This window comes from Primulina tabacum, chromosome 11, assembly GCF_025594145.1.
Source record: "Primulina tabacum isolate GXHZ01 chromosome 11, ASM2559414v2, whole genome shotgun sequence".
Taxonomy (NCBI): domain Eukaryota; kingdom Viridiplantae; phylum Streptophyta; class Magnoliopsida; order Lamiales; family Gesneriaceae; genus Primulina; species Primulina tabacum.
This window is the reverse complement of record NC_134560.1, coordinates 36,443,759-36,457,078: the sequence shown is the minus strand read 5'-3', so window position 1 is coordinate 36,457,078 and position 13,320 is coordinate 36,443,759. Positions and strand designations below refer to the sequence as shown.

The 13,320-nt window shown below is 40.4% G+C and overlaps 3 protein-coding genes across 3 annotated transcripts; 1 reads left to right on the top strand and 2 right to left on the bottom strand.

Moving 5' to 3' along the window:
• Positions 1-628: 628 nt before the first annotated feature.
• On the bottom strand, positions 629-2,443 carry LOC142519802 (uncharacterized). The gene has a single exon (XM_075622827.1). It carries the CDS (start codon positions 2,441-2,443, stop codon positions 629-631), a length of 1,815 nt encoding a protein of 604 aa, XP_075478942.1.
• A 3,122-nt stretch (positions 2,444-5,565) lies between these two features.
• LOC142517912 (amino acid permease 3-like) lies at positions 5,566-6,685 on the top strand. Its single transcript, XM_075620424.1, has 2 exons — positions 5,566-6,039; positions 6,145-6,685. The coding sequence occupies exons 1-2, from the start codon at positions 5,701-5,703 to the stop codon at positions 6,568-6,570; spliced, it is 765 nt and encodes a 254-aa protein (XP_075476539.1). The 5' UTR covers positions 5,566-5,700; the 3' UTR covers positions 6,571-6,685.
• Positions 6,686-10,964: 4,279 nt separating this feature from the next.
• LOC142519801 (uncharacterized) lies at positions 10,965-11,573 on the bottom strand. The gene has a single exon (XM_075622826.1). It carries the CDS (start codon positions 11,571-11,573, stop codon positions 10,965-10,967), a length of 609 nt encoding a protein of 202 aa, XP_075478941.1.
• Between the last annotated feature and the right edge of the window lie 1,747 nt (positions 11,574-13,320).

Here is a 13,320-nt window from a genome sequence, read left to right as displayed (position 1 = left end):
CCTGTAATAACCTGCCAGTCCAAGAAAGCTCCTGATGTCTGTGGCGTTCTTAGGTTTTGGCCACTCTGTAATTGCCTCAACTTTCTTGGGATCCACTGATATTCCTGCTTCCGAGATCACATGTCCTAAAAAGGATACACTCTTAAGCCAGAACTCACATTTCTTAAACTTAGCATATAACTCTTTCTCCTTCAGTGTCTGTAGTGCAAGGCGGAGGTGCTCTTCATGTTCTTTCTCGTTGGGAGAATAAATGAGGATGTCATCAATAAATACCACTACGAACCGGTCCAGAAATGGTTTGAACACTCTGTTCATTAGGTCCATAAAGGCTGCAGGCGCATTGGTCAACCCAAAAGGCATCACTGTGAACTCATAATGCCCATATCTTGTCCGAAAAGCTGTTTTGGAGATATCTTCAGCCCTGACCTTCAGTTGGTGGTATCCAGTCCTCAGATCCAATTTAGAAAAGACTGCGGCTCCCTTGAGCTGGTCAAATAGATCGTCTATTCTCGGAAGAGGGTACTTGTTCTTGATAGTGATCTTGTTCAGTTCCCTATAGTCGATGCACAATCTCATACTCCCATCTTTCTTCTTCACAAAGAGTACTGGCGCTCCCCATGGGGACACACTAGGTCGAATTTGTTTTTTTGTCCAGCGATTCTTGGAGTTGCTCTTTTAATTCCTTGAGTTCGGCTGGTGCCATCCTGTAAGGTGCTTTAGAGATTGGTGCTGCACCAGGAACCAGATTAATTTCGAACTCAACTTCGCGGTCCGGAACTGTCCCTGGGAGTTCTTCTGGGAAAACATCCGGGAACTCACATACTATTGGGATGTCTTCTATCCTCATTTCGACTTCTCCTTGCACTTCGTTGATCATTGCTAGATAGGTGTCTTCTCCAGATTTCACGGCCTTCCATGCCTGGGAAGCGGAAAGGAGTGATTTTCGTTCCTTGGATTTACCATGATACACGATCTCTGCCTGATTTGGGGTTCGGAGCTTAACTCTTTTCCCTTTATAGTCCACTATGGCATTATTACCGGCTAACCAATCCATCCCTAGAATGATGTCGAAATCGACCATAACCAATTGTATCAAGTCGGCACTGAAAGTCTGATTAGCGATACCGATCTTACAATCCTTGTGAATTTCATGAGTTTCTATGGTCTTACTCGTAGGTGTGGCTATCCGAAAAGGTTCAGTTAGAGATTCGGGCTTAAGTCCTACTTTCTTAGCAAACCTTTTAGACACAAAATAGTGTGTAGCACCACAGTCAAACAATGCATAAGCAGGTACTTTTTGAAGTAAGATGGTACCTGATACGACTTCATTGGCGTCGTCCGCCTCTTCTTGGTTCATAGCGAACACCCTGGCATTAGGTTTATTCTCCTTTGGTTTGTTGGGGTTAGCTCCCACATTCGGCCCAGTTCCCTTGTTGGGCCCAGCTGCTTGGTTGGCGGCCGTAGGACAATCTGCGATCCTGTGCCCTGCTTTCCCACATCCGAAGCACGCACCACTGGCTCTTCGACATTCCCCGGGGTGTCTGAAACCGCACTTCGGGCATGGCTTGGGTCCTTGATGGTTGGCCGCTGAGGTTTGCCCTGAGGAAGGTCCGCCTGATTGGTTTGGCTTTCTGAACTTCTGACCGCCCTGAGAAGACTGACCGGCATGTGGTCGCTTGTTCTTATTCTCTCCCTCCCTGCGGCGGATGTCGGTTTCAGCTCGGATAGCTGCGCCCATAAGATCTGCAAAATTGGCGGGCTGATAAACTGCTAAGGCTGACTGGATTCTACTGTTTAATCCTCTCTTGAAGCGGTGCAACTTCAAAACTTCATCCGCCATGATGGCCGAAGCATAAGATCCAAGGGCATTAAACTGAGACGTGTACTCCACTACTGACATGTCTGGAGCTTGAGTGAGATTTTCAAAGTCACTTAACTTCTGCAATCTGACCTCTGCCGGATAGTACTGTTTTAGAAATGTTTCTCGGAAGTTTCGCCATGTGATTGGTCCAGCAGCGATCATGGCTGGCGAGACTGCTTCCCACCATTTAGCTGCTCTGTCTTCCAGGAAAGGCACAATCACATCCACTTTGAGTGCCTCGGGAACTTCCAAAAGCCTTAACTGAGTCTCGACACTCTTTAGCCAACTCTGGCCAACTTCGGGATCAGCGTCCCCTCTGAATATCGGACATCTGTTCTTTCGGAGGGATTCATAATGAAATTTGATTCCATTCGGTGGTGGTGGTGGAGGTGGTTGATTGGCATTTGGGTTTCCCAACCCTTGCAGTGTCGTGGCCACTATGGTGGCTATGGCCATAAGATCAGCTTGGCTTAGATTAACTGCAGGCGGTGGTCCATTCTCCCGTCGATTCTCCTGTCTCTCTTCGCGATCGGCATTAGCGTAACGCGGGTTGCGATTTTTTCTTGGAGGTCTGCCGGCCATTTCCTACATTCGCAAGTTCTAAAAATTGGTACGAGTAGGTTCATGCAATAGATTGCGCAGAAGTAAATTGAAATCAATGGAACAAATAAAATATTTTATTGATTTCTCAAACAAGAAAATAAATGAACATGACCAATCTAAATAAATAAATGTACTGAAGAAAAGAAAATGTAGCAACAACGGAAATACTACAAAAAGAAATGGTCCACTAAACGTTCTAATCTGCTATCTCGCCATTTCCCACTGCCACATCAGGTGGGGCTTCTTCCTCCTCGGGGTCATCAGGCATCTCTGGGTCTATGAAATCTGCCAGCTGCATCTGAAGGCTATGATTTTCCGATTCCAACTCAGCAATCTGTTCCCTATGGGTCAGAATCTTTCCTATCGCGTCATTCAATTCATTTCTTGCGTGTGCGCAGTTTGTTTCATTCTTCTGGATGAGCTCCTTCTCCTTTGCTTTCCTCTCGTCTACCTCCTTGGATAGCCTTTGGTTATTCTCAGATAATTGCATGATCACATTCCAGGATTCTTCAATTTTTTTCTTATCCCTCAGCCGGGCTTGACGAGCTTCAGACAGTTCTATGGTGCGTCTATCCACTTCCTCCTTAGCTTGCTTGGCTTGACTCATCGTTATTTGTAATGACTCTCGCAGTTCGCAGTAATGTTCTTTAACGAGCTCGAACATTTGGAAGACCTGAGCGCGTGTGCGATGCTGGTGGTAATCCAACTGAATAGTCTCCCTATGGGTAATCGGGGTTACTTTCTTACGAGCGGTGACACGGAAACGAGCCATTTCCTGAAACAATAAAGAAAGGAAACGCTCAGAACATCAAAAATAGGATAAAATAAATATCAAGAACTAATAGAGCAAGGTATCAAAATTTATATGTATTTTTCGAAAATTTCCGAAAATAGGAGGTTAAAGCTGGCGGGTTGACTCAATGATTCGGCCAAGTTGACTCGTCGGGTTGACTCGCCGGAGTACGGTCGGAGTAAAGGCGCGCGTTGGCGAAGAAGTCAGGGTCTCGGAACCGGCGATATCACGGCCAGAATCGGTCGGAAGTTACCTAATTTGGCCGGAAAAATTCGCGCAACTCACTAACTATCTCGAATTTGGGCGTTTACGATTGGTTGATCCAATCCGAAAATTGATTGTTGAGAAACGTTACCCATGGATTGTCTATCGTTTGTGTAAAATTAATTTAAAATCGGAGTAGTATTGGTAGGGTAATTGGACAAAACAAAATTCGGCGTTTAGGGTTTACACGCCCTAGTTCTTAGATCTGAAATTACGGCTTCACCCGAACACTAAATCTGAAATTGGTTGAGGGCTATTGTTCGTTTCATCGAGACGATTTCGGAACTGGTCTCTGATTGAACACACATTACCGGAATCGGCGGAAAAGCTCGGCGGCGCACGTAAGGTGCTGTTTGGCCGAAATCCGATTTTTTTTTTTTTTGAAACTCGATTCTTCCACTCGGATTTTGAACCTGGCGGCTCTGATACCACTTAAATGTCACGCCCCAAAACTCGGGATTGACACCGACGTTGTTCATCAACCACACAATCGAAAAACAACCAGCCTCGTAGCACAGTATAAACCGAAACCAGTTTATTTCATAAATTCGCAAAAACAACCATTGTCTTTACAACTGAATAAATTGCGGAAGCGTTTACAATTAAAATAAACCTACTAAAATTCTTAAATCCTTGCAGCAAAATTCTCGAAATTTAAATAATTTCACCAGCCCCAAAATTGATCCGACTCTTCTTCCTTAACCTGTTCCTCTGATTTATCTTGGGATTTATCTGGGAAGGTTGTAAGGGGTGAGTATTTTGGGAAATACTCAGCAAGTGGGGCCGTTCGAGTACACAACAACATGCATATAAAATTCGAAATACGTACACACACACAAACCATGCATAAATTGACTCATACCACATTCGTATCCTTGACCTGACACTGAGATTCCTCTACTTTCAATGGTTTACTGACGTCAGTCCCTAATTTTTATTCCTCTAAGGGGGCGAGGCCGGATCGGTTATATCCCTACCGTATGAGGGTCATATCATAGTTGGGATTCCCTCCCATATCATGTTGAATCCTCACAGTGTCAACACAAAATTCATGCACAAATCGTAGCCAGAAGGGGTAGAAGAAGAATTGTACTCGACCGAAATTTCGAAAATACCAAAAATGCATACACCGGAATTACACATTTTAAACAAGCCCACTTACCTTAGATATCGTAGAAAAACGTGAATAGAGGGGAATCCTGCGCTGGAAATTCGAACCCTAGCTTCGGGGTGGGACTGCAGCAGCGCTTCGCTTCTTCGCACACTGAGAGAGCAAGCTCTCGAAAATCCTAAGAAAATTAGGAGAGGAGCTCGAAAATTTGGAGTAGAAATGGTGTGAATTTTCGAGTCATAGGCCCTCCTATTTATAGGGGTTGGCTGCTATCTCGATCGAGTTTATCCGCGCGTTTGAATTGAATCAAATCTTCATCTAGAATCGTGATCTAAATCTAAATATTTATTCCTGATCCTGGATGATAAATTTCGAAATCTTGATATCCTTCCCTTGGATAAATTTCGAAATTATGCTATGTCCAGCCTGAAAAATTTTGAACTCTGTGTCTAATTTCCAATATTCGGTAGACTTTTTATTTCCCAATTATATTTCTTAAATCCCAAAATTTTGATGACTTAAACCCGAAATTTAGTAGTATTTTTCCACAAATAAGATTTTGATTATTTTCCTAAAATCCTGGTAGTTAAATCTTTCCCAAGCTGCATTTATCGTGTAAACTTTTCCCTTTATCTATGATTTTCGAAAATTCCCTAATATTATTTCAATATTATTTTCGAAAATCCCATGATAAAATCCTCAAGATTTTTAGTTCCAAGATTGGGTTATCTTCTTGCTTAAATCTTTATCCAGGTATATCAAATCTTAGATCTATATCCGGTATAATTCTGCATATCTCAAATTCCGAAAAAATATACACGATATTATTTAAATTCTTGAGTTCAAAAAAAAATGCTAGATCACAAATTCCGAAGATCTTGCAAATCTTGGTACAAAATATTATCATGATAAAATCTAAAATCCTGTATTTTACATTGCAGGTCTATGTACACAATATCGAGTCAAACTAGCTAGCACCTTGAACAAGAAGCCAAAATTTAACTACATATTTTTTCAGAAAATAAGAGCTTCAAAGGAAGCCTTACTGGAATCAGCATCGGGACTGTGATGGATTCTGGAGCAGTGGTTACTCCAATGAATAAGCTATGGAGGGGTTTACAAGCTTTGGGAGCAATTGCCTTCGCTGATTCTTATTCGATGGTCCTCATAGAGATTCAGGACACAATAAAATCTCCACCAGCAGAGCAGAAAACCATGAGGAAAGCAGCTTCCATAAGCATCGGTGTGACAACCATATTCTACCTTCTGTGTGGATGCATGGGCTATGCTGCTTTCGGAGACAAGGCACCCGGGAATCTTCTCACAGGTTTCGGGTTTTACAATCCATACTGGCTGGTCGACATAGCCAACATTGCTATAGCTGTCCATCTAGTTGGTGCCTACCAGGTAATTAAAACAAAGATCAATCAGAAGTTCACGACTAATCATTCAATTTTTGCTCAATTTAGTTCCTACATTACTAACAAAATGATGAAAACGCAAAAACTTTAGGTCTACTGCCAGCCCTTATTCGCATTTGTCGAAAAACGGAGCGCGCAAAAATGGAGCAGAAGCAACTTTGTGACGGCGGAATATGACATACCTATCCCATTTTATGGGGTGTATCAGCTGAACTTTTTCCGCCTAACATGGAGAACTGCCTTTGTCGTTTTGACGACCATCATAGCCATGCTGTTGCCGTTTTTCAACGACGTGGTTGGGATACTTGGAGCTTTAGGATTTTGGCCCCTAACGGTTTATTTTCCGGTGGAGATGTACATTGCTCAAAACAAGATTGGGCGGTGGACGAACCGGTGGATCGGGTTACAGATACTAAGCATGGCTTGTCTTTGTGTTTCTATAGCAGCAGCAGTTGGATCTGTGGCTGGTGTTGTCCTTGATCTCAATACATACAAGCCCTTCAAAACGAGCTATTGATATGCCTGAAATCAGACTTGAATGAATGTATTATGAACTTTGTATCGTAAATTTCCAAAACTACTCGAACTTTATCGGAATCCAAACAATAGTTAGCTTTTACAATAAGAGAAAATTAATTGTCAAATAAAGAGAGAAGATCCAAGTGCAGGAAACAGAAAACCGAGCACTCAAATGTGTATGGCATGTAATGTAAGTAAGACCAAGTGAAAACAAAAGTATAGAAATCATCATCCCTTGGACTGTAGACAATCAGATGGGCAGTGATGTAGGGTCACTGCAAAAAAAAAAAAAGGACAAAATTGAAAATGGTTAGCATCATAAGAAGATGCAGTTAAACAAATTAGAGGATTCTTTTAGCAGTCAAGCATTGAAATCAACGCAACAAAATTCAATCCAACAGGAAAAATGAGTTTTTAGCACTAAACATTGAAAATGGTGGAACTACATTATTCACTAATAACTTTTTAATACTGACATCTATAGCCTGAGATCGATCATCGACAAATGTTTAATCCTTGTGACCATGTGTAATTCAAAACATCTTACAACAATCAGTTTTTCGCTTTAAATCTGCTTCCGACAAATAAGTTCAAATATGCTAGGTTTGTAATATTAACGAATGAAATATTTTTTTTGAAACTCAAAGTATGCTAAATTATAGAGCGTGATCCAGCCGTGTGCTTAGTAACTCCAGTGCCCGTGCTAGCCACCTCACTATTATTGTTATTTTTAGCCATCTCTGATTTTTTTTTATCCATTTTACCATGCTCCAAACAATCTGCCACGCAGCCCATACATCAATAGGAACTTGTGTTGGCGGATGAATTTTTTTTCTCCATTTGTGCAACAATTTTTGTATAGTTCTTGACAATACAAATTGCAAGTTAACTTAAATTATTCCTCTTTCCCAGGTTGCCATGTATATATCTTTTACAATGTACCAACAAAAATAAAAAAAATATATTATTTTTTCTACTATTATTATTAGTATTTAACTTCTTACCAAAAATTATTTCTAGTAAAAATCTTTTCCATCTTCATCTAAATGTCCCTAGGTATGGCCAGATGCATACTGTCGCAGTTTGAACTTAGAAGTGATATATGCAAAATAAGAACTTGTGTTGGCGGATGAATTTTTTTTCTCCGTTTTTGTAACAATTTTTTGTATAGTTCTTGATAATACAAATGTAATTCCTCTACACATGTGACTGAATAATACTACATAGTTTGAAGGAGAGATTTAAAGCCTCCATGTATAAAATAAACGTGATTATAAAGGATTTAAAACCATCAAAGCTATGATAAAACATAGATAAGCACAACAACTCTTACCAGAGACCTAGACTGTTTTGGCCAACAAAGGTCATAACAAAAGCTTGGACAAATTTTTCCCAAACTTATAATTGGTGTAGCAATTGTTCTCATTTATGTTTGATGAGAGAACACTGCCAATATTCATTACAAGAACAATATCCTGCGGCATCGATCTCTAACAATAATATCTCTATCACAAACTTTGGAGATTGCCTGTGAGAACCTGAATTTCCAGCAGCTAGCATTATTCAGTAGCAAAAGAAAATTTCAGCAGAAGCTAACAAATCCAGCATCAGCTGATATTTTCCAGCAGATAGAATTCCAACAGATAGAATCCCAGCAGCAGAAGAACGAGATTCCAGCAGACAGTTACTAATTCAACTCATGACTAGTAACTGAAGCATTTAACATGGAATAAAGGTAGTTAAAGGCAGATTATGACCATTAATTGGGAGGCTAACCGTCAGAAGTTTTGCCTATAAATAACACCCTCAAACCTCTGAATTGGTGTTACACAAATCTTGAAATCACTTGAAATTAGAGCGAAGAGAGTACATTTTTCGAAGCAGTATAAACCAGTAGCAAGAACAAGCAGATTTCCAGACTTCAACCGAAATATTTAGCAAATTACTATAAGTGGGCTTATGTATAAGTATCTTAAAATCAGTTTGATAATTTGTGTTTTAAAGCTCAGTTTCTGTATGTTTGATTTCTGATATCTGATTTTTTTAAAGCACTGAAACTCCCTAGTGAACTAATGATATGAATATATATTCTGAACATTTCTGAATTCTGATTCTAATTCTGGCCTCACCCCTTAGAGGAGAGAACATATAGGGGACTGATATTAGTTTAGCCATGAAATTCACTAACGTTCTCAATGCTTACTAATTCTGATTTCTGTTTTGAAACCTATGATTTCTGAATACTGATTCCTGTTCTGAAAGTAAAAGTTTCTGTATATTCTTGTATTAATGTTTATGTTTAAAATTGGTTTTGAAAACTGGGAGATTATTCCCACCCCTACTTACTGAGTGACGACCATATCACTCACCCACCAAACCTATCTCAGATAAGAATACTGAAGAAATGTTAGAAGAAGAGGAGCAAAATCAATTTTGGGGCTGGTGATGAAGATCGTTGTTTTTAGTTCTGATTTATATTTTATATTCCGCTGCATCTGTTCAGACATTGTATTTCTGGTTTTACATTTTCGCTGTAAAACATTATTAATTGAGTTGTATCAGACATTGAATATTCAGTATTATGAATAAAAGACTGGTTTCTGAATTTGTACTTCTGAAGCTTGTTGTTTTCAAATGTAAATTTGAGAGCAACGTCGGTGTCAACCAACCCCCGTCTTGGGGCGTGACATTGCCTTCATATCTAGCTGACAATCATCACAAGTTTTGAAGTTTTTAACTATCCGAATAGAAGTCCCAGGAAGAGTATTCATTAGTCCAAAAGCAACAGCTAGTTTCTCACTATGCCAAGCTACTGCGTGTGCTTTATCTTCCTCACTTGTATCAAATGAAACATGGGAAGCATCAACAGAATAACCAACTAGACCAATCCTTTGCATTATTTCAGTTAACTTGATTTGAATTTCTACTATTTGTGGATGGATCACATCTGCAACTCGAAACTCATGAGAAACACCATTTATCTCTATCAAACTACGTACATCCAATATCACATTGCTTCTTTCGCAACCCCCTTACATTTCTTATTTGATCAACTTTATCCCAAAATTTATAATAGGGATGAAATAAAGTGAGAAAATCACCAACTATAGTAGCATATAGCACGAAGCACTCAAAACCTCAGAAATTCCGATATGAATAAGGATTTTCATTAGAAGAACTTGTGTGACAATTCTCCGGAAAGAACCCAAAAGAGGAGAAAAAGAAAATAATCTTAAAATTTAGAAAATTACCTCTAATCAAATAATGAAGAAGCTATGGAAGATGCTGTTGTGGTCGGCGCCGACCAGCAGGCGGCCGACAAGCGCGGATGGTGTTGGACGAGATGAAAGCTCAAGATTCTTAAGTTTGGAAAGATTATTGGAGTGAAAGAGAGCGAATACGGGGGCAAAATAAAAATATTTAGGTTTTATTAGACACCATACTCATATTTCAGTCTCAAATTAGAGACCGAACAAATACACCGGTCTCAACTTAAAGACCTAAATAAAAACTTGGTCTCCCATTTGTGACTAGAATAAAAATCACGCTACAAAAATAATATCAAATCATAAAATGAAACGAAAATAAATTTAAAGACCGAATATTCTCATGGAGGTCTTTAACATGTCCTAATTTTTCATGCCATAAATTAGAACTTTCAAACAAGTAAACAGAATCATTCACTTTATTCTTCGCCTCTTGGCGGTAAACATTCATTACATTCATTTTGAAGAGACCATTATCTTGGTACCCTTTTCCAACAAATACACCATTTTTGGTTAGGACAAACTTGTCCGATTCAAACACAAGTTTAAAGCCAGCCTTACTCAACAAGGATCCAGAAACTAAGTTCTTTCGAATGTCTGGCACATGCAGCACATTCAACAATGTTATCTCTTTGCCGGAAGTCATCTTCAACACCACTTTGCCAATTCCTACGACCTCAGACGTCTTGGAGTTTTCCATAAACAATTTCCAATCACTTACAGTAGTGTAGGATGAGAACATCTCCTTTTCAGAACAAATGTGGCTAGTGGATCCGGTATCTACCCACCATTCCCTTGGATTATCCACCAAGCTGGTTTCAAACACAACTGCGGATAGATCAAGTTATGATAGGTCTATTGGTACATTCCTATCTTCGATGACATTGGCTTGCCTTAGTTTCTGCTGTTTGTTGTCTTTCCTTGGAAGATGACAGTACTTGGCCATAGGATTTGGTTTGCCACAGTTGTAGCAAGTTACTTTGAACTTCTTGGCCTGCCCTCGTTTCTCATTTTGAGGGCGCTTTCTCTTGTGACTGGTGCTAGATTCTGTCAGATTTGACTTGGCCTCGGCCTCCATTGTCCGTTTGTGTGTTTTGGCTTCAGAAGTACGACTATCTTCCTCAATTCAAAGCCTCACAATTAGATCTTCAAGCTTTAATTCTTTGCGCTTGTGCTTAAGGTAATTCTTGAAATCTTTCCACATTGGTGGCAATTTCTCAATGATAGCCGCCACTTGGAATGGTTCATTGATATCCATCCCCTCTGCCAATAAGTCATGAATAATAATTTGAATTTCTTGTACCTGGCTTATTACAGATTTGGTGTCCACCATTTTGAAGTCCAGAAATTTGCCCACAACGAACTTCTTGATTCCTGCGTCTTCTGTTTTGTATTTCTTTTCCAAAGAATCCCAAAGTTCCTTGGCAGTGTTGACAGAGCAATAGACACTGTAAAGTGTGTCATCGAGTCCGTTGAGTATGTAGTTTCTGCATAGGAAATCATTGTGATTCCAAGCGTCAAGTGCAGATCTTCGTTGTGTGTCTGTGTCGTCTGCAGCAATGACAGGGGGTTCCTCCTTGAGGAATCGAGATAGGCTTAGTGTGGTGAGGTAGAAGAGCATTTTCTGCTGCCAACGTTTGAAGTCGGCACCATTAAACTTTGCAGGATTTTTGCCGTGTGCGGGAGCAGCAGGGACGGTATGCACTGGCACAGGAGCAGTAGGAGGAGTCGACATATCCAGAATAACAAAACGTAATACAAAATTTCGTCTTGTGATTGTTAGTTAGATATTACCCTGGATATGTTGGATGTCTTGATTCACGAACAAAAGCAGCAACTTGAATCTCGAACCAACCGCAGCAACAATAAGATCAAGTCGAGGCAAGGAGATTCCTTTCTCCGCAAGACGAAATTGCCCGTATATAGTGCTACACGTCGCAGACAATCGTCCCAAATATACAACGACTTCATGTCGAGAGTTTGCAGCACTGCAAATCTCGAAATCAGCAAACAAAAATATGCAATAACTTTCAAGTAATTTTTCGAAAATGATGCAACAATATGAGAAGAGAAGATGAAGCAAAAATTCAGCAGCCTTTGAATATGGTTTGAGGGATTATTTATAGATGATCATTGGTTGCATTGAGGAGACACGTTTCTCAAGACCGGATGCGTAGAAGAGACACATTTCTAGGCAAAGGACACATAATTTGGTGGAAAAGCAGCCTGGAGCAGGTTCAAACATAGCCAAGAGATGCACACACTGATTGGTACTTTCGGAAACAGCGCCTCGCGCGCGGCCGCGCGCGACATTCTATCCGCGCACAGCATATGCCCAGCAATGCGTGCGCGCCTGCGCGTCCGCGCGCAACATTCTGCCATCCCGCACAGGAACTCGCACGCACCCGCGCGAGATTCGGCGCAACCGCGCGCAACGTTCTGTTCGAATGACCAAAATCCAGAACCTAGCGCGCATACGCGCAGGATGTGGCGCACCCGCGCGCACATCTCTGTTCCGAAGGCCTTCCTCATCTCTCCTCTTGGCGCAACAAAATTTAATTTCAAACAAATTTTGTCCAAAAAGATTAATATTGGTCAAAGACCACACCACACCTCACCGCGCCGAGCCGAGCCGGCTGGGCGGGCGCGCGCGCGCATGTTTAATACACCGAGACATAGCTCACTAGCATCTTCCCTCGTCTAAAAACTTCTGGTACCCCTTGGGGCTAAAACCCCTAACTCAAACTTAGAGTTAATAAGGAAGACTTCACTTGTCTACTTTTACAATGTGGGACAACTCCCACTTCCTTTACCCTTCAATACTCTTCTTATTCATTTATCCAACACATCAAACAAAGAATAAAAACAGAGCCCCTCTTCTCCATTTTCTCCCTATGCTCCTTTGTAAATTTTCTGCCCTGAAGTGCTAAAATGTAGATTTATTACAAGTGGAAAATGATTCAAATTGAAGCGCAGAATAGAAAATTCTCAGAGAAAAATATAAAATCATGAAAAACTACAATTTATAGAGCAGTCAGCAAATGAAAATTACATAGAAAAATTACCTGTGAAAAATGCCGAAGAATCAACGGAGTAGACCTAAGTCTCAATTCATAGAAGACGCCTCTGCAGAGAACATATATTTCCGTAGGAAAGAAGAACTTAAAAGGCAAGCGAGTCACTTGCATACGGCTAACATTCGTAGACCCACAACCTGTCACGATATAAAAATACGAGGGATTCACATGATTGAAGAACAAATGTCTCTTATGCTGAGATGTGTTGATGTTTCAAAGATTCTCATAACAATGAATGGAATGGTTTTTTTATTCAATTTCTGAAAATTGTTGAAGCATCAGGGGATGCACTTTACAATGAGCTTAAATCTGTTTTGGGAATATTGGAACTTGATTTTAATGACATGAGAGGGTAGAGGTATGATAATGGTTCAAATATGAAAGGACAATAAAAAGGCGTACGCG

Coding starts and splice junctions, on each gene's coding strand:
- LOC142519802 (XM_075622827.1), bottom strand. CDS start 2,443: ATGGCCGGCAGACCTCCAAGAAAAAATCGCAACCCGCGTTACGCTAAT.
- LOC142517912 (XM_075620424.1), top strand. CDS start 5,701: ATGGATTCTGGAGCAGTGGTTACTCCAATGAATAAGCTATGGAGGGGT. Junction 6,040..6,144: donor ATCTAGTTGGTGCCTACCAG/GTAATTAAAACA, acceptor CAAAAACTTTAG/GTCTACTGCCAGCCCTTATT.
- LOC142519801 (XM_075622826.1), bottom strand. CDS start 11,573: ATGTCGACTCCTCCTACTGCTCCTGTGCCAGTGCATACCGTCCCTGCT.